This window comes from Musa acuminata, chromosome BXJ3-7 (assembly GCF_036884655.1).
Source record: "Musa acuminata AAA Group cultivar baxijiao chromosome BXJ3-7, Cavendish_Baxijiao_AAA, whole genome shotgun sequence".
NCBI lineage: Eukaryota > Viridiplantae > Streptophyta > Magnoliopsida > Zingiberales > Musaceae > Musa > Musa acuminata.
In genome coordinates this window covers 12,191,419-12,215,595 of record NC_088355.1, presented here as the reverse complement: position 1 = coordinate 12,215,595, position 24,177 = coordinate 12,191,419, and the positions used below count along the sequence as shown (strand labels likewise).

General features: G+C 41.8%; 3 protein-coding genes across 5 annotated transcripts; all 3 read right to left on the bottom strand.

Moving 5' to 3' along the window:
• Nucleotides 1-1,049: 1,049 nt before the first annotated feature.
• LOC135643477 (coatomer subunit beta-1-like) lies at nt 1,050-7,756 on the bottom strand. The gene is made up of 4 exons (XM_065160483.1): nt 5,440-7,756; nt 2,597-3,106; nt 1,640-1,725; nt 1,050-1,463 (listed from the first exon to the last, which is right to left on the bottom strand). The coding sequence occupies exons 1-4, from the start codon at nt 7,495-7,497 to the stop codon at nt 1,259-1,261; spliced, it is 2,859 nt and encodes a 952-aa protein (XP_065016555.1). The 5' UTR covers nt 7,498-7,756; the 3' UTR covers nt 1,050-1,258.
• Nucleotides 7,757-10,477: 2,721 nt separating this feature from the next.
• Nucleotides 10,478-14,298, bottom strand: LOC135643153 (protein SMAX1-LIKE 4-like). The gene is made up of 3 exons (XM_065159798.1): nt 12,784-14,298; nt 12,136-12,334; nt 10,478-12,046 (listed from the first exon to the last, which is right to left on the bottom strand). The coding sequence occupies exons 1-3, from the start codon at nt 14,052-14,054 to the stop codon at nt 10,577-10,579; spliced, it is 2,940 nt and encodes a 979-aa protein (XP_065015870.1). The 5' UTR covers nt 14,055-14,298; the 3' UTR covers nt 10,478-10,576.
• A 5,468-nt stretch (nt 14,299-19,766) lies between these two features.
• On the bottom strand, nt 19,767-23,935 carry LOC135643462 (probable inactive purple acid phosphatase 28). 3 transcript variants are annotated; one of them, XM_065160448.1, is made up of 4 exons: nt 23,669-23,935; nt 23,439-23,586; nt 21,506-21,897; nt 19,767-20,334 (listed from the first exon to the last, which is right to left on the bottom strand). In XM_065160448.1, the coding sequence occupies exons 1-4, from the start codon at nt 23,849-23,851 to the stop codon at nt 19,891-19,893; spliced, it is 1,167 nt and encodes a 388-aa protein (XP_065016520.1). In that variant the 5' UTR covers nt 23,852-23,935; the 3' UTR covers nt 19,767-19,890. The 3 variants fall into 3 exon arrangements, with proteins under 3 accessions (XP_065016520.1, XP_065016521.1, XP_065016519.1); XM_065160449.1 differs by lacking the exon at nt 23,669-23,935 and adding an exon at nt 22,507-22,680 and having other exon boundaries at nt 22,795-23,580; XM_065160447.1 differs by lacking the exon at nt 23,669-23,935 and having other exon boundaries at nt 22,507-23,580.
• Between the last annotated feature and the right edge of the window lie 242 nt (nt 23,936-24,177).

The window sequence follows — 24,177 nt, the reverse complement described above, 5'->3', positions numbered from 1 at the left end:
TAGGAGGGAAAAAAGAGGCAAAAGGTGCGGAGATGAGAGAGAGCGAGGCGATGTATGGTAACCGACGGCGGGAAGCGTGAGATCGGCGATCGGCGATCGGACCGCGGTCGTGGGACCTGTGCTTCACCACTCATCTCGACCGTCTGCTAGAGGGAATCAACGGTTCGATGCGAGTACTGAGGTGCGTGTATTAACATTGGAATTGCGATTTAAGATAAATTACGGGTAGGGATTTGGAAGCCAAATCCAATTCCAAAGCCCGATTGGAATATGAAAGATCGATAAGAATTGACTCATCAAACATTAATTAGGGACTAATGCAAATCCTAATCTCCCTTGACCAGCTAATGATAGTCAAACAAAGGTTAGAATATTAATTAAGAGAAATAATCTTTTAATTTGATTACGGAATCATTACGGAATAATCTATATGTCCAATACAAGCGATAAACTAGTTTTGATGCCAAAATTAATTGGAGATATTACAATATTTTCTACTCAATAGTAAATTTTCCATGTCCATTCCCAATAAGCCCGTTCCGTAAGTATAATAGCTTTCCGCATGTTTTATCATCTCATAAATATGGGTCAGAAATATCCATTTTATATTAAAAGAAATCCTTTATCTTTATCCATACTTCCTACTGGTATCAGATGGCTTCCAACGTCTGTTCCGTGATCATATTGAACATCTAAACCATGATGTAGTATAAAGAAAATTGCAAGACCACGCGACATCTATTTCAAGAAAATGAATTCTCAAAGATATGTGCTCTACTCGTTTAAATTTTGTACAAAAAAGAAGACAATATATCATCATCTTTCATTCGAGAATTGCAAACAAAAGAGAACACGTAAAACAGATGAACTGAAAAATTGATTATGAAAGCAGAATACCTCTTCAGTTATCTCAACCAGGCAGGCAGGGCAATGGTTCGAGGAAACTTTTAGGCAATCACAATGTCTCACCTACACAACACATAATCGCCAGGAAAATTAAGATTACACAATGATAAATAGAGGAAGAAAGAAGATGGAAAGCCCAAGAGTAGACAAAGCAAGAATATTATTCAAGTCCCTGTATCAACCATGTACTACAAAACAGTGGCAATGGAACAAGTGCGGGGCCCTGATGAGACTTGGTATACGACAACATAATGGAAACGGTTCTGCAAACAAAACAACCAGAAAAGAAACCTTTTCGAAAGAAAAATTACAGGGCGAAATGTTGGAGCGAATAGAATAGATATGGTTCTTACTAACTACCACCCTTCTGTTTGAGAGTGATCTTATCCCCTAAACTGAGAGCAATTCCTTGTGTCTTGCTCCGTATCCGGATGTAACCACTGAGCTTCCCATCTGCCTGCTTCTCGACACTCACATTGACCAGAGCGTCCTCTCCAAAGACACTCTTTGCGTATAGGTTAGCAGCAAGAAACCCACACTCCCCATCCAAGGCCGAGCTGGAACCAATAGAATTAAAGAACAAGATACTGATAAATATTGGCTGATGACAGCTTAGAAAAAATGCCCACCAGAAAAAAAATAAAAATCAATTGATTATGCAAAAGTAATGCAATTATTTTTTTAATTGAAGATATCAGGGCTGACACTATAGTTGGGTGGATTGACAACTTACAGTGGTGTGAGGCACTTCATGTTTGTGGACTTGATAATGTGATTCAAAAATTCCTTCTCACCCTGTATTACAGTGTTCACTGCAACCTGCAAAAACCAACAAAGATAATGTTACTTATAATTCCTGGTTGTTTATATGGTGCCACAAAGTGAAATAGAAACACAGAGGCATCCAACAAAAGGAGCATTAAATTCAAAATATATGCATGGAGATTGAGATTTAACTGGGCATCATCATCTTCTATCCTCATCCAATACAAATGACAACCATTATCGGACCAAAAGTGACAAAAAAGCTAACCGTGATTTACCTTGGGTAATATTATGACATCATGATGTAAACAGGCTTAATTACACCCCACACGCAATGTATTAAGCAACAAAAAATGACATTGTACATGCTCAACGAAAACTGGAAAGGAATCACCTTACACAAGTATATACTTTGTCACCCTTTTGTACAGAGTAGCACCATTTTAACAAATCCTTTGAATAAAAATTGAACTACCAACTAGTAATGAAAAATCAATATTCAACTGTTGAATAGTCTGTCAAGGTAAGGAATTTCTCCCAAAGGTTTCCTTATTAAATAATAATCAGCTTCTTTTTCATGCCGCAATCATGACCCCTAGGGACTCTCAGATTCCTTCTAGTTGACCTTTCAGAAACTCAAGAAATCAATGTGCAACATGTAACCAACAACTACATACATTGATGTTCCTTGTGTGTACAGAAAATCAATTATCAGAAATGTGCCTAACTGTATCTATCGATGTTGTGATTTTCCGAGACTAGTTCAACATATATTCTGCCTCCACTATAATACACATTATAATATATTACCTGAACTCAGTACATCATTCATTTAGAAATGTCATAGCATAATTGATAGAAATGTAGAAATGCTTTAGCATCATTAAAAGACAATAATATAGTTTGAAAATAATGAAGAGAATACCTTGTTTTCCCACTCAAATTCTGCCCACATGTTCCTAAATGTCACATCAGCACAGATAGCAGGAGATATGTAGTCCATGATGTCAATGTGGATGTCATTGAGGACAACAACAGTTCTCTCAAGCACATTTGAAGTTTCATATACAATATTACCAAATATGACTCCAGTTTCTGTTGAAGAAACCTTTATATTGGCTCGGATTTGTTTACTTGTTTCTGGAGCTAGTGTATAGTTCTGTGGTCGGTCTACAAGTTTGAGGTCTCCCATTGTTGCTAATTCCAAGCACAAATTCTGAAGTGTTTCCTTTGTTCGATTAATCACTGTAACATCAAGGACAATGTCATAATGATGAACTGTCACATATGCCTCAGCATACACAGGATCACTGAATCCTGTTAGTTGAAGAATTCGGTTCAATTTATTTGCATCATCTCCATCCTTCATGAATTCTCCAGTTGCTCGTTTTAAATCATCTTGGACTTGATCCTCCAACTCAAGCTGGCTCATACCCTATTTACATCAACACCAAAAGAGATTTATGGAACATTAATTCTTTGGATTTTTGTGGCTCTGGAAATATATAGCACCAAAGTTGTAAACAGAAAATAACAACTTTGAGTATTATTCAGATATAGCCCAACTAAAATCTCATACAGCAATGTAAAATAAAAGTCTTACAACACCTGAGAATAAGTTCAGCAAGCCAAAGATTACGACAAAGAAGGAAAAAGAAAATCATAAAACGTGATGTTATATTTCTAAATATTATAGGTTAAAAACATCATCAAGCAAGATCTTAAAAGGTCTAAATTTTATAACTTATGAGGATTTAACTAAAAAGGCAAACAAAGGAAAATTATAAATACAATTCGTTAAGTGCCCTTGATTGTTGACTGACAACCATAGATCCTGAGTTATCATAATTTTACTATATGTTGACCGTTCATTTTGTTTGTTTAGGAGAAATCTGGAAATGTAACAGCATTGACTCGTATACAACTATTATTATTATGCTATTATTGAACTGGAACAAATATTTAGTTTTCAAAATGCATGGTTCTTTCAAGTTTGAAGGATCATAAAGGAATTTCTTAATTCAATTAAAAGATTAAAACCACAAAGGTTGTGTATATCATATACTATATAAACACAGAATTACTAATTTTGCCAATAACTTGGTAGAGCAAATTAAAGTTCACTCTTTCTTATCTGATTACAAGCAACCATATCAACTCTGTGAATCATATATATTGCTATAAAGTAAAGAGCAATAAATGAATATGGAACAAAATTTCAAAGTTTCACATGGCAACAGTCAATTGGCAACAGACACCAATTACAGGAAGTTATCACCATGATCTTTGTTGCCACTTCAGTTACTGAAGTGCATTTGCATTAAAAAGCAATTTTCTCAGTGTATATGGTAGATGACACACCCTCAACTTGCATAATGCCAAATACAAGATATGTCTATTGTTCCTGACTGCAGATCTGATGAAACAAAGATGCCTAGGACAAAAACAAAATATCCTAATTCCCTAGCATTTCCACAACCAAACATGCCTTGAGACTCAAAATTATCTTCTGCTCAGGCTGCCTGACCAAGTTCACAGCCATAACCAGCACAATAAGATAAGGTCATCACCGTGCAGCATATCTAGATACTCAAATGCTATCATGTGACAAGCTATCGTAACACCTGCCATGATGATTCACTTTGTGTACATGATAATTAGATAGGTTAACCATCAATAATTTCTACAACTGAATAACTGATTTTTATAAAATTGATACTCGCATTGACATTATTTCTACTGCTTGGATGTATAACAATTATCTTAAATATGAGAATAAAACATAGCAAATAAGAGAGAAAATTATGGAACACAACAAGATCTTCCGACCAAATGAATTTATTGTATCAAAATATCAACAAATCATAAAAATCTTTCTCAAAAGCAGTACAGAATCCATTTTTCACTAATGCATTACAACAAGCATTAAAGTAATATGTATCACTTACACCATATCAAAACCAATAGCAAAATATATCTAAGTACATGAATGGGAAAATAGATCTTACTTCCAAAGTGCAGATTGTTACAAGAAAATTCAATTTTGATCTGTTCAATGAATTTCCAGTCCTCAGTATAGTAAATTTAGAGTCATGTGTTACATTGTCTAGCCATGTAAAAAGAATGAAGAACAGTTAGAGAACTATCTCAATTTAAACCGTTTGTAAACAATATTTTGTCCCAGATCAACCTATGTAGTTCTGCTTTCATCCTTAAACCTAATTTAAACTCAGATCTCAATGAGTAACAATTTAAATCAATCGTCACTCCTAACTATTCAACCAACGGTTAATATTACAGAAATATATTCTATTCAAAACCTTGTATAACATACTTCAAATCCACAAGAGGTAGATGCTATCCATCACAAGCCAGTATAGAGGTATAGATAATTTACACTAATAGATGAATTCCTTTCCATTAGATATTAGGACCACACTATTTTAAGTCTTTGACCACTACTTTTCAGGCCTTTTTAATGTGTTTTACTTTATCATATCTTTTTGGCATTGGAAGCAGAATCGTTGATTCCTTCAATTACTACTCATATTCAACATTCCTACAAGCAGAAGAAGCAAAAATTCGTTTAGTCACAGAACATAGAATCCGAAACTAAAATAATTTCCTACAGGACTACTAGTCTGAATATAGATTTCTTGCATGATAAAAGTTTTGTAGAAAGTCAAATGCAAATAAACATAGGCATATAAACATTCACCAACCATGGATCAAGTAACATCATTTAAACAAGATACTAGAATTCCTTACCTTCCTACTCTTCAAGTGGTAGAAATCAATGAGATCATCAGGTTGTGCATGGGAAATCTGGGCCTTAGCCTTAATCTCCTCAGTTTCTTGGAACTGCTTCTCTGCGAGCATCTTAGCAAAACTCTGGCGGCATGACTGCAACCATATTCTCCTCACCTCATCACCAGTGTTGCAGAGCAACCTTATGCACAACACAATCCTGTCGTAAGAATCATTATCGATCGGGTGGGGAAGAAAGGTAGACTGTCCCAACTGCAACATAGAAGTCATTATCAGCAAAGCCCCAGTGCAAGCTTTGTTTACTTCAGCCTTTGACGGCTGGACCTCTTCCAGTCTCAAAACCAGCTTAGTCAAAGTGCAACCAATGACTGCACCTACAAAGAAGTCACCAGACAAGATTAGTGACCTCAAATTTCCAGGTGAACCCACAGATCCTGGAAGAACCGTCGGAGCAGACACAGCAGTTTCTGAGGCAGCACTTTGTGTTGCATAAGTTCCATCCGCCAAAACCACAGGCCGTCTTGAAGAAACGGTACCAGACAAGTTGACCTGCTGGGGTTTCTTTGAAGCATCCGCCACCTCCCCCTCCTCAGTGCTAGTGTAGAAAGGAAGATCTCCCAGGCACTGCTTAATAGTCGTGATCCCACTTTCCACCTCAGAGAGCGATAGGCAGTACTCACCAATGATCCAAAGAGCACACGAGCAGACCCTCGCAGCACGAATCTGATAAAACGTGTCGAGTAGCCTCGTGATGATGGACACTCTGAGCTTTGGGTTGGTCTCAATTATCTCTCTGACGAAGAGAGCCACGTCAACAGCAGAAGCCACATTCGTGTCCCCGAGGAAATCCATCAGCAGATGCACCACGGTGCTTGCGACCTCGGGGAACTTGATCGCACATGAATGAATGGCCTGCACCAACATCTGCCGGTATTCCCCATTTTTCTCGAGCTCAGTGCTCTGGGTCTTGACGACCTCCTTCTTGAGCGTGAGTACCACCTCATCGACGTTCCTCGATGTAATCAGCTCGAGGGCGATGTCCAACGTCTTGCGCCTGATGTCAAGATTCGGACTTGACAGGGCACGGAGCACATCCATAATCATTTCCACCATAAGCTCCCTGTGCGACGATTTGAGCTCGTTGAGGCGGTCGAGCACGATGAGCTTGACGTTGTTGTCGCTCTGCGTGAGAAGGAGCTGGCAGTAGGTGTTGGCAGCAGCCCGGATGGCAGTCGGAGCAGAGGACAGGGAAACGAGAGTGCTGGCACACTCATAGACGACGGCGGCAGAGGGGGAGTTGAGAAGGGAGATGATGATCTTAATGTACTTGCCCTTTTCAGCGGGGTTGGAGCGGCAGACCTTGCGTATGAGGTCGAGGGCGGCCATCTGAAGGAGGTCGCCCCAGTCGGGAACGTGGTCGGCGTGGGACAGGAGGTAGGTGACGGCACGGGGCTGGGCGCAGGAGGCGAGCATGAGGAAGGCGTTGCGACGGGCGGAAAGATCCTGCTCAGAGGACAAGGTCTTCTCAACCAGCTCGGGGGCGTCAGGAAGGAGCTGCTCGCCGGCCTGGCCGGGGAGCCGGTAGATGGCGGCGACGGCAAGAAGGGCGTGGCGGCGGATGAAGGGGTGGCGGTGGTCCAGGTTGGCGAGGACGGAGGGCACAAGGGGCTCCAGTATCTCGGGTTCGGAGAGGCGGCAGAGAAAGCGGAGAGTGACCCCGCGGATGTACTCGTTGGGATGCTGCAGGTTGTTGCGGAGGTTCTGACAAATGAGGATCATCTCAGGGAGCACGCGGCCGCGGGCGTCGGTCTTATCGATGATCTCCAGGTAGTGGAGCAGCAGCTTCTGAACGGTGTGGTCCTCGGAGGGAAGCACGTAGCGGACGATGGTGATGAAGAGCTGAGGGAGCGTCTCCCCGTTGAGGAGAAGCATGACGGCCTTCTTGAGGGCGTCGATCTTGGCCCCTACGTCGTTGCCCTCGAGGGCCTCCTTGATCTCGTTCGCCATCGCCGGCGAGCCCTTGTCGAAGTGGATCAGCAGCGAGCATGACTTCTCCATCTCGTCCACCAGCCTCCTGCCCTGCAAACTACCTTAAAACCCTAGATCTGGATCTGGATCTGGTGGATCCGAAGGTACCGAGAATAGATCTGAGGTGAGGAGGGGCGAGATCCAAATCGGCGCAAGATAGGGTTGGAGACGATCTGATGGACAATTGGGGTCAACCCTCTGTGGGGATCGAAGGGTTTCTTGGGGCGACTCGGACGAAGGGGAAGGAGGAGGAGGAGGTGGGCGGAGGTCGTGGATCGAACACTGCGCTTTCCGTTTGTACGAGGGGGACTCCACCACGATAGCAGCTTGGGTTTGGGCTTTACATTGGGCTTGGGTTTACATGCAAATCACCTAAGCCCAAAATAGAGCCCATATCGACGACTCTCTCGACACGTGCTTTGCATGCAATCCATGCACGTCGAGTGTTCTGCTCCGCCGCCAAAGTCACTATGCGAGGCATGGAAGAGGAGGTGCGGAAGAAGGGAAGAGAGAACGAGGGCAAGGGAGATGAGAGCGGAGGAGACCATCCGTCCCACCTTAGTCCAAGTACCGCAAGGCTGATCCGTGACGCCATCGCGAACGACTCGGCGGTGCCAACAACGAGACAAGAGGAGGCGGCGATGGCCCAGGCGCCGTCCGACATGCTTGTGTTCGCCAGGGCCGTTCATCACCTGGGTTCCTCTCTTGAATGATTCATACTGGTGGTAGCAGTTCGCCGGAACGCATGTGATCCACAGAAGAAGAGCTCCTTCAAACTTATATAGATGAGTTCTCCTCTTGCTTGATACGTCTATTCTTGATGGATGGAAACCATGACCGCCCCGCCGCAGAAGCGGCAGCTCTTCAGGGCTCCTCGTTGGTTCCAAGCATTGGAAGCGCAAATCGTATGTGGCGACCGAGACAAGGAAACACGAGTTTCTCTAATCGAAAATGACAATCTGAAAGGGACCCACGTGCTCCGCGAATAGGGGATCATTTTCCCATGACGCGTCGCGGGAACATGAATCTTTCTGGGACCGGATCCGGGTCGACGACGGCCCGGTTTAATCGAAATCCAACAGCCGATATAATCCGACCCGTTAGTTACACGGGTCGAGTTCGTGGCAAAGAATTGTAGGATGGATCCGATTAAAATCCTACATTTTGGCTTCTTCCCAACTTGGAGTTGGATCTTTCTTGGGATAATCGAGCCCAATAAGGAGGAAAAGATTCCTGTTGAGAGTACGTATTGCCCTGCGCTTATCTTTTGCTTTGCTGTTCTGCTGAGCTCATTGACCGATGCTTCAAACTTGGTGTGCATTTCCACCTCCACATCCTGTTTCAAGGATTGGTTTGTTCATCATCGTTCTTAAGAACCGAGGATTGCTGCTGCTCAAATGATGCTCAGCACATCAAATGTTCACGTTCTTAAGGTGGTAATAATGGATCCACTTAGGACTGCATCAGAAGATTATATCCATCAAAAGCACAAAAACCATTGCTCAGCACATCGAAGTCTTTATGTTAGCTTTTTGTACATCTTCAGCATGTTGAAAAGTTGAGGAGCTGACATCAGACAAATAGTGATACCTTTAACACAAGATTGTATAAGATCTGAATCTTGGAGCTTGGATTTAGATTTGCAAGCCACGAAAGTGAAGTCATTGAATGGTTTCCAGGGCATCAGAGAGAAAAAGGCCTGCCTTTTCAGTTGGGTGTAATGATGTTCTTGCCTGTGTGCTCAAGCAGTCAAGAAACAACAATAATAAGTTGAAGAATGCCTTGGAGTGGTGGGATTCTTTTGGGTCAAAAACCATGAAATGGACTGCAAAAGTTTTGCTTTTTTGATGAAGAATAAAGGAGGAAGAGTCCTTTTCTCAGGTATATAAATAATTGCAGTAAAGTATTCATGGAAGTTGAATGGGTGGGAAATATTGCTATTGCTGGACTTCTTTATTCAAGTGAGTTCCACATCCTCCATTTGTCATCCTTCCTAGTTTATTTCTCTCTACTCTACTATTTTCACAAATCGCAGCCAGACAAGTGTGCTTAGTTCTTGGGGCCCTCTCAAGCTGAAGATATGCTCCATGGAGATCCAACCTCTGTGAGAAAAAATGATCATGGATGATGTTGAAGTTAGACTGTGAATTAAAACTTCCAACACCATGTTGATGGCACTTCCTGTATTCATGATGAATAAATGGATTTATGGGAAGCAAATGGCCATCAGATTTGGCATGAAGAATGCATGATGATGACTATTCTTCCTCATCAAGTATGCTAAAGTTCAGAGAAAGCAAAGTGAACAACAAGGAAGTTGATGTAGGACCTTCTTCATAAAGACAAGTCAAGTGATCAAAGTAAGGTATTGCGTCCTAAAATAAAACAATCGATCGACTTTCTTTCCTTTGTTGTGGGTGTAATCCTTTTGGCCATGGAACTCAGTAGTGGATGGGAAATGATAGCTTCATGAGTGACACCCCTCTTTTCAGTTATGGTCTTGGATGGGCTTAACTTTCCAAGTAATGGTGCACATATACCAACTATGATGGTACTGATTAATTTGAGGTTAACTGGAGTTAAGCTATATATATTAGTGGCTTAACCTGTCAAATCAAGTTAAAACAACCCAATCTATTAGCAGATACCAATTCATTTCCTTTGTTATCCAGCACACTTTCTCGGTCAATCTATAGCCTTAAGCTATTGACTCCAAGGACAGCATGTCTTTTTTGACCGCAGACGATGATGCCTTTTCCCGCGTGAGCGCAAAGCGCATGCAAACACAAGGGAAAAGAAGAACGTTGGAACTCTTGTCCCCCTGCCATGTCTACTTCCATGCAGACATGACAAAGGGAAGGGATCTGTGTTGTTGTTACACTGTGTCACCAACAATGGCAATGCACTGATGGCACAGCAACATGGCCCGTAGAGGAGCTCTCAGAAACGGCAGTCATGGAACATGAAGACTTTGCTGGGTATGTGTAGAGAAGATCAACACTAGTGAAGGACTTTGAAGTGGGAAGTTTTTGCCAGAAGAACATGTTACAGGGTGGCGTTATGCTCATCTCTGCAAGTTTACAACAGGAGGGAGGGTTCACTTGCAGCTTCAATCCACATGTATGCAATGTGGTAGAACAGAACCCATGAATCCGGACTCTTGAACGCGTCTCTCTTCACCTTCCAAGCTCAATCTCACATTCCTGCCCTTTTTTATGCTCTGCAAGCTCACTTGGAAGACTTCCCTCACCCAATGCTCGAAGAAGCTCTCTGAGAAGGAACCAGAGGCCTCCATTAGCTCCTCCCCCACTGTGGGGTCGATGAAGAGGTGTCCCTTCTTGTCGTTGTCGTCGCTCGGGATTTCCTCGAAGGCTCTATGGAGCTTTGAGAGGAGATTGAGCTTCATTTCCTGGAACTGGTGACTTCCTGCGTCCAATGTGAGCTGAGCGGTGGCTTCAAGAAGCTCTTGTGGGAGATGGAGACTGATGCATTCTGTCTCATGTGTGAGATCACTGGGGACGGCGTCTTCCTCGCTGTCCTCGCTCGGTTGCATGTTAAGATCGAAGCTGGACTCACCTGTTCTCCCCTTCTTGGATATGTTCTGCAGATCAGTTTCTGGCCTCCTCTTAGCATCTCTAGGTGATGAATCTTCAACACAGAATCTCATATTCACTACGTTGTTGGCAACATCGAATTTGGTCAACTTGGAAGTGGTAAGAACGAAGATTGCATCACCCAAGCTCACTTCTCCACCAAATGAGTCCTTGAAGGATCCAACTTTCAACGCACCCGTGAAGGAGTTGACGAAGTTGCAATGCATTCGATTGACATCCTCTATCAAGACCACACACTTCGGTTCCTTTCTCAAGGCATCTATGAGGGTCTCCAAGCATGAATCCTCTCCGGTTGTGGACGAATTCCTCTGATTAATCTGGATCAGTTTATTGGGGGATCCAAAAAAGGACTCGGCCATGACCCGGGCAAGTCTTCTCTTGGCAACATGATCATTTCCTTGGATCAGCAACCGAACAACCTTCTTGTCACCATTTCTGCAGTCATGCAATGCTTCGACAATCGAAGGGATGGCTTCAGATTGCCAGGGGATGTTCTCTTGCAGTTGTCGTCCAAGGTCTAATGGTTCTGCCATCCATCGCCTTGTCTGGTCTTTTGATGTTGCTGAATCAGAGTATAGGGGACTGTACAGTGCAAGAGCAGTCATAACCTGCTGATTTGCTGCCATTTTAAGGGAATTCAAGCTTGCTTCAGACAACCATTGATTTGACTCGGTTCTCTCTTGCCAGTTCCCAGTTTCATTCTTCTTGTCAACTGCAGTGCTTGAGAATCCAGCATTGAGTTTTAGACTAGTCGCCGAGAACGATACAGGATGTGGTTCGATCAAGTTTTTGTTTTGGTTGGAGAACAAGCCGCTAGACCACCATGAATTTGATGAAGGTTTGGTGGAGTAGTTTCTACTACTGATAAGACTCTGACTGAACGATGGAGGGTACAAATGAGCTTGACTGTGATGAAGACTCTGGCACAGCTTGTTCCACTTCCTCTTCAATTCTACCAAAGCTTCCTGGAAAAAAGGAAGAAAAAGTCAAGAAAATTATTAACGGAAGCTGTCAGGGAAACACAATGAAAGAGTCAATATGTGTCTTGATCTACCTTATGATAGCTTGAGGTCTGGGTTGAGATATTGCTGATGTCTTTGATTTCTGAATTGAAAAATAATGCTTCTTTCTCAAAATTGAACATACACTCGTTGCAGCAAGTGAGCTTCTCATCTTCTTTTGAGCTTAAAACCTTTGATTCAACCAGTTGGAAGGGAAACTGACCAAATTTTGGCACCCTTGAATCCAGGCCACTGCAGAACATGAAAAGATGAGATGTTAGTGCAAACTAGTTCGATCTTACATAAAATTGACTCAATCTACAGTTAACCATGATGCAACCACATGAATATCTCACTGTATATGACACTTGGATGGCACTGCTTGATGAACATAGAATATATGTACATGAAGCATGGAAGAGAGGAATCACAAACACTTTCAGTCTTTGTGAGATAGTTTGGGTGTTAGTCTTGAATTGCTGAAAGTGATGTCTGTGTTATGGCCAGAGAAAGGAAGAGAACTTGCATATATTTATCTTTCCACTGAAACCTATCAATGTGGTCCTACATTCACAACATCAGAACTTCTAAATCAACCAAAAAGAGAATCACAGATGCATACGTTTCATAGGAACAATCATTGACACCAGGAAACAAGCATCCACACTGAAAGAGAAATAGATTTCAGCCAATGATCTCACCTGGAAGCTTGGAGGCTCAGCCCCAGCCAACCCGAGGGAACCACCACTGCTTGCAGAGCCCATTGCATCTCGAGAGATGGCTGTCTCATCTGGCACTTCACGTACGTCTCATAGTTTGCACTAGCCAGCAGCCATACCTTGTTGCTGCCAGCCCCAACACCATTGCTGTTGATGCTCTTGAACTCGGATAGCAGCCTACCCATCTCTGCAACCATGTGCTGCACTGCGTCGAAGCCACACCCATCTCTTGCTTCCTCATGCACTGCCCAACTTAGGTCCCCTGCATGGATGATCACACCCCCACCAACTCTATCTCCTGCTAGAGAATTGATGGTTCTTCTGAGATCAGACACCTTCAGGTCCACATCACCCTTGCTCATGAGCCTGAGCTGCACACAGGAGAACTGAAGGTTTATGAAACTAGCATGCTTGAGCTCATCAGGGACCTCACCTCTCTCCACCCTCCCCATAAGCTCAGCCACCAGCCCCTCTGCCATGGAAGCAGAATCCCCCACCACTACGGTGTTGCTCCTCCTCCCCTCCTTCCTTAGCATCACCTCCAAGACCACCCTCAAGTCCTCGTTTAGGGAGGATTTTGGTGCATGAGGCGGGCTCTGCTCAGCGGACAGTCTCAAAAGATACTTCTGCCAGAAATCTCTGCCATGGTTGATGATGTCCTTACTGGACTCGAACAGAAGTGGTGAGGACTGGCCTAAAACAGAGGTCTCCTCCTCCAGGTTGTTCTTGACGCAGCTGCTAGAGAAGCCCGCCTCTTTCATCACCCTGCTCACGCTAGGGTCGTCCAAGATGGAGAGCATGAGCTGCTCCATCTCCACCCTGATGGCCAGAAGAGGCGGCTGCTGCTGCTGCAGAGGCTGCTGTTGTTGGAGCTCAATGCAGCCCCTCCTCTGGTTGGCCTGGGCTCGCTTGAGGGCTGCAATGAGGGAGTTGGAGAGGGAGGACGGCGAAGGGAAGAGAGGGCCGGAGGAAGGAGGGGCGGTGGTGGGGAGCCTGTTGAGAGCCACATTGAAGCACAGCTCAAGCGCTCTGCACCGGAGCGGGTGGGAGGCGGGGTGATGAGGCTGGGACCTGAGGCAAGCCCTTCGAAGCAGGTCTGATGAGGCGGAGGAGGAGCTCATGAGGGTGGCGGCAACATGGAGCGGCGTGACCTGGCCATGGCCTCTTCTTCTGGCCAGGTCGAGGGAGTGCTTCAGGACTGCGGCTACCTCAGCTGTGAGGGCCTGCTGCACTGTGCAGACTCCTGTTCGCATGACTTCGCCTTGGAGTCCAACCCGTGCGGCGCTGCCAACAGAGCTCGTTCCACTTCTTGGTGGCGTTCTCCTCCTTCAGCGACACCAACCTTGGGGTGAAGTAATGTGTTACGGTGGAAAAGGAAGGAGCTGCTTTGCTTGCTCTCTCTGCAACTGCAACTGAAACTGCAACTGCAGCTGCTACTAGTTTCTTTGGCTACAGCAGAAGAGGAGTAGTGACGACTACACTTTGTGGGGATTGGAGAGAGTGTGTTCAGTGGCAGGGGGGGAGTTGGACAACTGGGTGGGAGGAGCTTTATACAGCTGAAGCAGCTCCTTTTCCCTCTTATCATGTCCCTCTCCTTCTCTGGCTTTTTCTGTTGCGAGTGTTGCAGTGTTGGTGCTGCTTTTCTACATCCACTTCAGGGATTGCTCGCTTTCACTTTCTGCACCTTCTTTTGGCCTAATTCACTTCTTCTTTGTGTTTGTTTATGCTGGTGCAAGAATGCTGCGACATGTTCAAAAATATTTGCGTGAAATGGGCAGTGCCCCAAAAATGCACACATGAAATGATTGCTCAATTGCACCATTCATTATTTACACGGCATAATCTGTGCATGCACAGCACTGCTCCTCCTTTCATCATTGCAGAGGACCAAGAAATAGCCTGGTGATAAAGTGTGAAAAGAACACACACCGGATGTTTAGATGCAAGGAAGTAAATCTCATGTAATCAAGGAGAATGCAAGGCACTAGGAATATCTCATGCAAAGCTAATCACACGGTTGAGCTAATAATAATACCATTACCTTTGATTTGATCGATACTTGCATGTTTGCTGCTGACTGGGATTGTACATGAATCAAGCAGAGCAGGGTGGTGTTCCTCAGCATCAGCATTTCTTTAAAGCATCTTATCAGATGGGTCACTTGGGGGGGGGGGGGGGGGCTGTTCTACTACTCTTTGTTCTCTGCCATCATATTGTCCTGATCTGGAGGTGTAAAAGATGACTAAAGTTATTACATGATCCCAAGAAATTGAGGAGCTGATGGAAGAATATTCTCTTCTCTTGCAAGTGGATCAACAAGACATGCCTACCATCACACAGGTCTGCTCCATAGACAACCGCAGTGGCTTCTTCATAGACGTGCCAAATGAGTTCAACAGGTCTTCCCCCTCCTCTTACCATATGTCCCCTTGAACACACAGACAAGGCCATCAGAAATGTTCAAAGAAACACAAGGGAAAGCAGAAAGAGTCAGAAAAAGAAGGAAAAGAAAGGATGGAAAGGTGGGCAAAGCAGCAGGGAATTTTTGAACTTTATACAAGCATATTTGTTTGTGTCTGCGAGCGAGTACTGGTGCTCCCACCCCACCCCTTTTTCTCTTCCTTTGAAGCAGCTGCATGAGTGATCTCTCCTTGTCTCAAAAGAAAAACAAGTGTGCTCTTGCAGCAATCCTCACACAGAGACAGTGTTGCATTCCCTCTCACCAAGTACCAAAAAGCATGCTCATGTCTGCTCCTCTTACGTCACACTGGCCTGCCTGCCTTCTCCCTCGCATCCCCAACAAGCCCCATCCAATCCTTGTTTCATTTGGTAAAAGCTTTATTATCTCGGTGCATGAAGGTTCCTCATTTAAGAATGCAACCCCTAAATGTCATAAATGCTATGCAAACAGTGTCTCCTTCCAAGTACAAGTGTACAATAGGAATGAAGTAACGCTGAACAGGTATCATAGACTCTAAGATCACTACACGCCTAGCTTTTCACATGTCTGCATCTTGTGATGCCTGAGCCAGAGCCTGAAAGACTAGCTAGCTGCAAGGAGAACCATATGATACTATCTATCTAATCCTAAGTGTTCAAATCCTATGACAAGAGTTTATGTTATTCTGAAATCACTGCCACGATGTCCTGAGTAATAACCATGCTATAATCCTGGCAGACAACAAGTCAAAAATGTGAAAAATATAACCTGAGTACTTGGGGCATTAAACGATACAGAACAGAATCATTATTCTTTTGAGAACTACATTTGCATCAAAGAAATATCAATGCTCAAATCCTTTCACTTGCGACGAAACACTGATTAAAACTTAAGTGGAAAACAATAGCAGATAAAAACTTACAACAAATGCATGTATTATTGGCCAGAGTTTAAGACTAGCATGAAGAAATAAATGTTTATGAGTTTTACACCTCTTACAGTATATTTTTTTGTTCCCCTTCATTCTTGTGAGCAGATGCTTTTTGACCAATCCTTTTGGTATCGGACTCTTTTTTGGGACCTGTGAAAGAGGAGCTCCATGACTTGCTTTCTCTTCCTTTCCATTAGCCGTAGGTGTATGGTGCCAATCAAGGGTCCCAAGCGTTGGAATAATGGCATGCTTCTTCCTGTTGTTCTTCATGCGAGTGATGGTAAAAAGGCTGCACCAAAGGAAGCAGACAAATAAAAGAAACTGAGGACTAAATACTATGCTGTTTTCATCTCTAATCAGCCAAAAATTTCACCTCAGAGAATGTTGTTGGTGAAAACTACTCTCTCAAACAAGTCTTACACCAATGTGAGATACAGCAAAAGCGAAAGAAAAAAAAGGGAGGCTGTTTACTTTCAAAAAGTCCTAAATACCTCAAGCTTGATTTCCGCTGGAGAAGTTCTGAAGTCACAAAAAAGTGTTAGCTTCATTTCCCTTCTTTATTCCATCTTAATAATATACAAAAATTATATATATATATAATCTCCTGATACAACTTATCTAAAGCTCAATTATTCCTACTTTGACATCCATGCATACCAAAAAGAAAAAGAAAATCAGGCTTGGATCAGATTATTCTGTATCATGTCTCTTAAATCTCCTTATTCATCATTTTATTCTACAATCCCTGAGAGAAACAACCTACATTTGAGGAAAACAGGGGAAAGATCAGGAAAAAGTGGAGTAAAAGGTGAGGACTCACACAGTGACATCTCTACATATGTTTCCTTTGGAATAGACCCAACAAGGAACTACCTGCTGCAGCAAATAGCGCCACCCAACATTTGCCTGGGGCAATAGAGGAGTCTGTCTCATGGTTCAAATTTCTTCTGCCACTGTAACCCTAAAAGCCTAAAAACATCAAAAAAATATTCATGGTAAGATTACTTAATAATCCCTTTCTATATTAATTTGTATTATAGAATAAAGGATCTCTAGAAAAGAAAATTCACTTCATCATGTAAATGATTTCTGGTACCATAACATTTTTATCATGAGAAGAACAGTTTGAGTGCAGTCCCAACTCAGAAATAGTTAATGTTACCTAAGATAACAATTTAACCTGATCAGCTTGATACAAAACCTAGATAATACGTGAAATTATAAATTCAGTTCTTAGAATTTGCATGACATCAGAATTGCTTGTCATGGCAGAGGGAGACATAAATCAGATGAAAAGCAAGTGACAATGTTCATGTCTTCTCCACTGGGTACTGCACACTGGGGGAGAAACGAGAAAAGTGGTGGAATGTTTTCTTTTTTTAATTTTCTACATGTTTTTTTTCCCTTGAGAATCAAAAAGGCATAGCCACCTCACAAGAAAAGAACACAAGTAAAAGATTGGGGAAAGAGTGAAAACGAAAAGAGATGGGATTGACATTGTAGCTTGACAGGTAAATAGCATAGGAAAATAAAGCAGCAGGGGATGCTAGTGATGCAGCAAAATGACAAGAGGGTGAAACCCAAGACCCTAAAATTCTCCAATAGGTACTTGAGAGGGAACAGCACAGCACAGAAATGCAATACTCTCTTTCTCTCTCTCTCTCTCTCTATATTTATATATATGTATATGTATATATATATATATATATGTATATACATATATATACATATATATATATACATATACATATATATATACATATACATATACACACATATATATATACACACATATATATATGTATATATACATATATATATACATATACATATATATATACATATATATATACATATACATATACATATACATATACATATATATATGTATATGTATATACATATATATATATGTATATACATATATATATGTATATACATATATATATATGTATATACATATATATATGTATATATATGTATATATATATGTATATACATATATATATGTATATATATATATATACATATATATATGTATATACATATACATATATATATGTATATACATATATATATGCATTTTCTCTCTTTCTTTGGAAATCCCTTGGATTCTCTTTGCCAGTATAAAGCCCACCATTCCTGTCGATGAATGAATTGTAGACCTTTTGTTCTTCTAGGTTCAAGGCTGTCTTTGTCATTGTCAAATTGTTTATGTTTTGTTTTGCTTCCAAGTAAAATGGGGACAAAAGTTCCCTTCACTATCAATCTTTCTTTTCTTTCTTCTGGCAGAATAAAAACCTCAATTGTTAGTCTGTGTCAAGACACCATATGAGAATCTTTTGAGTAGGCAAAAAAAAACAGAAAAGAAAAGCTTATCATCTTACAAGCTTCAAGAAGAGAACTTGACTAAAAGATAAAAAGCAATAGAACCAATACATGATAACAGTTTGACTGCAAATAAATAAATCTTTAAGCTTTATAGAATGGCTACAATATTCTTACACAAAAATACACTCAACACAATTTGCTTTCTGTTTAATGCAAGTCTCACAAGTAAATGTAATTGAATTTAAAGTAGAACAAACATGACACATTGTATGCATCTAAGATTCTATGGATTAAGCTTGTTTCGTAATGGCCATCTGAAAAAAAAGAAAAAAAAAAAAAGACAATCCAGACCATGACTACATATGAAAATTAATGCTGATGAGAAGACAAAGAGCAAATTCCACTAATACATGACAAATTGACAGTGACAGAACATTACACATTCACAAAGAAAATGCTATAAATTTTGTGACTATATGAAGATACAGTACAGACATTTATGGCAGTTTCAGATGTCGAATCTGACCAAAAGTGATTTCCCCCTGCAAATTTGCATATATGTTCCAAACCAGGATTATTTTGAAGATGCTGATGAGACATAGCCTTTGGCCGTATTAGCAGGAGGCTGTTGTTCACTGGAAGCAGCAGATGTTCTATTCTTCGGAAAAACAAAAGACTAATAGAACAACAAACAGTAGGAACCATCATTAATGGAGAACTGATCAGAAAAAACAAGACATAAAAATATTAAAAAAGCTTGACAAAAAGAAAATTCAAATCTTACTTGAAAGTTGGAACTACTTATTTTCAAAGTGAGACTCTATTTGCATCTATATTTGCAATCAAGCATGCATCAGAAAAGAGCCACATTATCTTAGTGGCTCTGTGATCAACAATTACCATATATATTTAAGCTACGTTCTTTACCTGACAGCCAAATAACCCACCCACTCTAGTTTAATAGTTCGGGATGTAATTTTCATGTCTCCACACTAGAATTTTCTGAAATAAACTAATCCACAATTATCTACAGAACTTTCTGATCTGTGTTTAGCATTAAACCAAATCAACAATTCCTGAATTCCAACTTGTCACATACACAATCATCTGATCACCAAATATCTGATGCAGGATTTTTTTATCTGTATAGTTACTCCGCTTTCTCATCAAGAATTAGCTCACAAAGCAACTGTTTTCTTCCATTCTTTGACACAAGACAGCAACTGAAGTTAAGAGTCAAATAAATTCTTAAGCACTGCAAAATTTACCAATAAATGATAGGCTTCCTTCATATCTCTTCGCCAATGTAGGTAACAAAATTGAAGTACTGATCTAACAATGATATACAAAATACAAAACTATACAAAAAATGGCAATTGGGCACTGATCACAAATATAATGTTCCAGGTTGTAGATGATCATGGCTCCAGAGCAATTGCTCATCGATTTTGGTCAGCTTGTCATCGTCCAGGCGCTTCCAGGTCCTGATTGTCTCAACCCCCATCCATGCCTCCTTCCCTTTTGCAAGATGGGCAGAGATTACCCTTGCTCTCCTAGGCCAACCGACTCTTCCATACCCGTGGTAACCAAAACCTCCTCCATAACAGAACCATATACCATTTATTTTGCCACAAAAGTCATTAAGATGATCGTGGCCGATGAATACTGCTTTCACATCTCCCATTGAGCTTAGGGACTGAAGGATTCCTGATTTGACAGAAGAACAGGCGACTGCCTCTTGAAACTGACCCACAAAACCCCTAAACCACAGGTCACGAACCTCTGGAATGGGGATATGGAAGAATGAAAGTGCCGGAGCTGGATACCTGCTCTATTATAGATTTGATTATATCTTAGTCCATTTAGCAAAACAATACATCCGACATAAAGATTGTTTTAGCCTCATAAGAGCCTTTCTCTTTGAATAACATAAAATGCAAAGCATGATTTGCATAAAAGTCATCATGTAAGAGAGCTTTGCTGGAAAAGCAGAGAAAATATAGATTCTTCTTTCTAAGAAAAAAGGAAGTATATTTCTTGGTGGCAGCAAAACAAGATTCCAACAATGCTAGATTTTCTCACTAGATTTGTGTATACAGTACACAACTTGGAACATGTTAAAATACAGTATCTTTCAAATTCACATAAACTCAGGAAAGAATTCATTACCGTAAAATGAAAGTTGATTACTTGGACCTTGTTGCTAGTCAAAATTTGTCAGCATGACAAAGTAAACTTCTTTTTTCTTTTGCCTAGAGGTATAGATCATAATTGATTTGATAAACATGATATACAAGATAAAAATTTTGTTATTTGGTAGCTCTCAATAATCTCATTTTAACTTAATATCATGACAATTATACACAACTCACCATATGTATCTGATCGAAGCCAAATTATTGCACAATGTTAGCTTTTGTTCTCAGTAATTAAATGTTTTATATTATGTAGCCAGATCCATTATTTTCATTTGCCAAATCTAACTCTTATAAGCTTCAGAATCAGTTATGCATTTGATGTTGGTATCAATATAACACTGCAGACAAAAAAATCATGCAGAAACTAAAGCGGCATTTTATAGTTCACCAAGAACGCTACATTTTCTCAGCTACCGCTATAGTAATATCAAAGGGAAAACAAATGGTGCTTGAGAAGTCACTAATAAGCATTCAAGGTTATGGGCTTCTACAAGGGTAATTATGTGTTAGGAGGGTGTATTTACTTAACAATTCAATGAGGCCTTAATGTGATTAGAAGGCCCAGATTTGATTACCACATCTATCTCAACAGTTTCTTGCCTGAGTGGAGACAAGGTGAGTCCATATCTTTCTGATGTATAACAGGAGAATTACAAAGGCTGGTTTTTGCCGTATATCAGAAGAAAAGAAAGAGAGAGAGAGTAAGGGTTGGGGGTCAAGGAGGGGCCTTAATGCATGTAAACGGGCTACATCCTCGGAAATAAATTTGAACATTAAGCTTAAATTTTCATAAATCACTGCTACCTGAAGCTCTTCAGAAATAGTGTGAAGCCAAGTTAGTTGAGAATCCCTAATCCAACCATATGTTCTGACACCACTGACCATAACACGATCACCACTGTCAAGGAAATAGAGATTTAGCACACTTGTGTTAGCCAAACCCGATCCCCATGCTCCATGCACCCTGATGTCATAATTTCCATATCCATCGACCACAAAACCAGATGGGTTTACTTGGGACACTGAGTAATCCATTAGTGAGATGAACGACATCAATTCTTCTCGTGTCATGGTGGACTCCTGGTCATGATTGCCCAAGATTGGAGCCCAGGGAGTCCTGGACTCCATGGCAGGCCTAAAAACCTTGAAGAGTGATTCTGCAGCATCAGTAGCACTGGCTCCAAATATGTTATCCCCTGTTTTAGATGAGAAGATGATATAGAGAAAACTCAGTTAGAAACACCTGATAAATTATTTTCTGAGAGTCAAAAGTCAAAATAGAACAGAGAGAGATTTAGTAGAAGAAGTCTAGAAGGAAACCTTAGATAGCATGTAGCTAGAGGTCTGTCAGAAATAACCATAATCCATAAAAAGAATGATTGTCTACCGAATCAACAGTGTCATCTCTAAATGCAACATCTATGAATATTCAAACAAGTGAAGGTATAGAGACCTCTGATTAATGACATCCATAGGCAAAGAATTATTAAGCATATAATATGGATAAGAACATATCTCAACGATGATAAATGATTCAAATAGCCGATCTCAAATAATTTAGACTTACAGTTTTTTTTTTTTTGTTGTTGCACGACAAGAAGATCAAGAAGGTAAGGTAAAAGAAAATGCAGTAAAATGAATCTAAAGAGATGATTTATTTATCTATACTATAATCGTCTCTATAAGATAGTCTCCTATCATCAAAACCTCTGCTATTATCTAGCGACTTATCTTTGTCTTCAGGGTTTTCCCTGGATTCGTTGACTTTTGTATAGTGCTTCGTTGCAAGTTCCTCTGTGCCTTACCTACTGGGCAAATCATCAGACATAACATGCCTGGAATCTTGGGCCTCTTCCTTCTTCTTGCTGCCCTCCTCTCCTTTCCATCCTTGTAATGACTACTCTCTCTCCGGCTTGATGTCTTTTCGGACTTCTCCTTCACTGAGTCATTCTTCCTTCCATGATCCTCACCCCTCATGCCTTTGGACTTCTTCTTCACTGAGTCATTCTTCCTTCCATGATCCTCACCCCTCATGCCTTCGGACTTCTTCTTCACTGAGTCATTCTTCCTTCCATGATCCTCACCCCTCATGCCTTCCATGATCTTGAACACTTGTCCAAAACAGGCCCAAATTCCTCTCCATTCCACCTCTTGTGGTATTCTCCTGGCCACCGTCCCACAGATCAGCAACCACGACCACCACCTCGTCCTCACTTGATTTGCGCTTCTTCTCCTCAGAGGTATCCTCATTGCTAGAACCCATCACCTCTTTCCCAGCGTGCTCATTCGAGGGCCTTCGCTTCTCCGGCACCGAATCCTCCTCCCTAGTCCTCTCCAGCGGTCTCTCATCCTCCTCGGAGTCGGACCGGTCCCTCAAGTGTTTGTGCGACTGGTGGGATCTGTGCCGTGGACTCGGCGGCATCTTCCGGCAGCCCGAAAACACTAATTGAAGAAATAACAGATCGAGCGATCGGAATCATCTGACGAGCAAACAAGCCCCTCAAAGAAACGCGCCTTCCGCACGATAATTCACCCAGAATCAGTCTACCGACGAGGAATAGCGGATCGATGGCCTCCGCAACGGCGACCCGAAAAGATCGAAGAAGAAGAGAACAAGAATACGAAAGAAGACAGGGCCAGAGCAAATGTATCTCCAGTGCCCCCTCAATCCGCGTGAAACATGGAATCTTCCATGCGAAAATCGAGGTACCAGAAGAGGAAGAGTCGGTAGGAGAACCTGTGAAGGCGATCAAATCCGGTTTCTCGGCTTCGATCATCCTCTTGAGGAACAACGTCGAGTTGAGATCGGAGCAGCGGGCGGCCTCCGAGGGCAAGACGTCTCGGCATCGGGTCACCAGCCCGTTGCCGTAATGCATATCGGCCACCTACAAGATACACGGGCAGGAAATCCTATCTTGATGGTAAAAAAACCCAATCCTTGGAGTCGGGCTACGAAGCTCAACTTACCTGGAGGATCTTAAAGACACCATCAGAGCTGAAGCGAAGGGGGAGCTCCGCGGACCTCTTGACCCTCACCTCAGCGTCGCCGCCTGTAAACGCCACCCGCAACACGAATAAGACGAGGGGGACGATGAAAAGGAGGAGAAAGAGATCGACGAAGAAGGTCCGACGCCATGGACGGCGACGCATCCTCCTCTTCTGCGAGCTCGCGATCTGCCCTACGGGACGAGCTGAAGATCCACGGCCGTCCGACGAACATCGTCCGTTGTCAGATCAAACGGTTCTTGATGGCCCCGGACATCGAGACCCTTCCAAGTAGCTACACGTGGCGGATTACTGCTCGATTGTTACTAAATCAAAAGTGTTTTTATGTTTCTTCAAGATTTACATTTTTTAAAATTGCTTAAAATTAAATATTTAAATATTTTTTTATTAAAAAAAACAATAATATTATTTCCTATAAATCTGAATAATTAAAAATTAAGAATATATTAATATCTTTAGCAAGGGAAATC

Excerpts from the sequence above, each read along its gene's own strand:
- LOC135643153 (XM_065159798.1), bottom strand. The coding sequence starts at position 14,054 with ATGCGAACAGGAGTCTGCACAGTGCAGCAGGCCCTCACAGCTGAGGTA. Across the intron at positions 12,335-12,783 it reads CTGAGCCTCCAAGCTTCCAG|TGGCCTGGATTCAAGGGTGC; the intron begins GTGAGATCATTG and ends CATGTTCTGCAG. Across the intron at positions 12,047-12,135 it reads AGACCTCAAGCTATCATAAG|GAAGCTTTGGTAGAATTGAA; the intron begins GTAGATCAAGAC and ends CCTTTTTTCCAG.
- LOC135643462 (XM_065160447.1), bottom strand. The coding sequence starts at position 22,951 with ATGAGGATACCTCTGAGGAGAAGAAGCGCAAATCAAGTGAGGACGAGG. Across the intron at positions 21,898-22,506 it reads TCTGATGATTTGCCCAGTAG|GGGATAACATATTTGGAGCC; the intron begins GTAAGGCACAGA and ends CATCTAAAACAG. Across the intron at positions 20,335-21,505 it reads CTATTTCTGAAGAGCTTCAG|AGCAGGTATCCAGCTCCGGC; the intron begins GTAGCAGTGATT and ends AATCTATAATAG.
- LOC135643477 (XM_065160483.1), bottom strand. The coding sequence starts at position 7,497 with ATGGAGAAGTCATGCTCGCTGCTGATCCACTTCGACAAGGGCTCGCCG. Across the intron at positions 3,107-5,439 it reads ACCACTTGAAGAGTAGGAAG|GGTATGAGCCAGCTTGAGTT; the intron begins GTAAGGAATTCT and ends TGATGTAAATAG. Across the intron at positions 1,726-2,596 it reads AATTTGAGTGGGAAAACAAG|GTTGCAGTGAACACTGTAAT; the intron begins GTATTCTCTTCA and ends TGGTTTTTGCAG.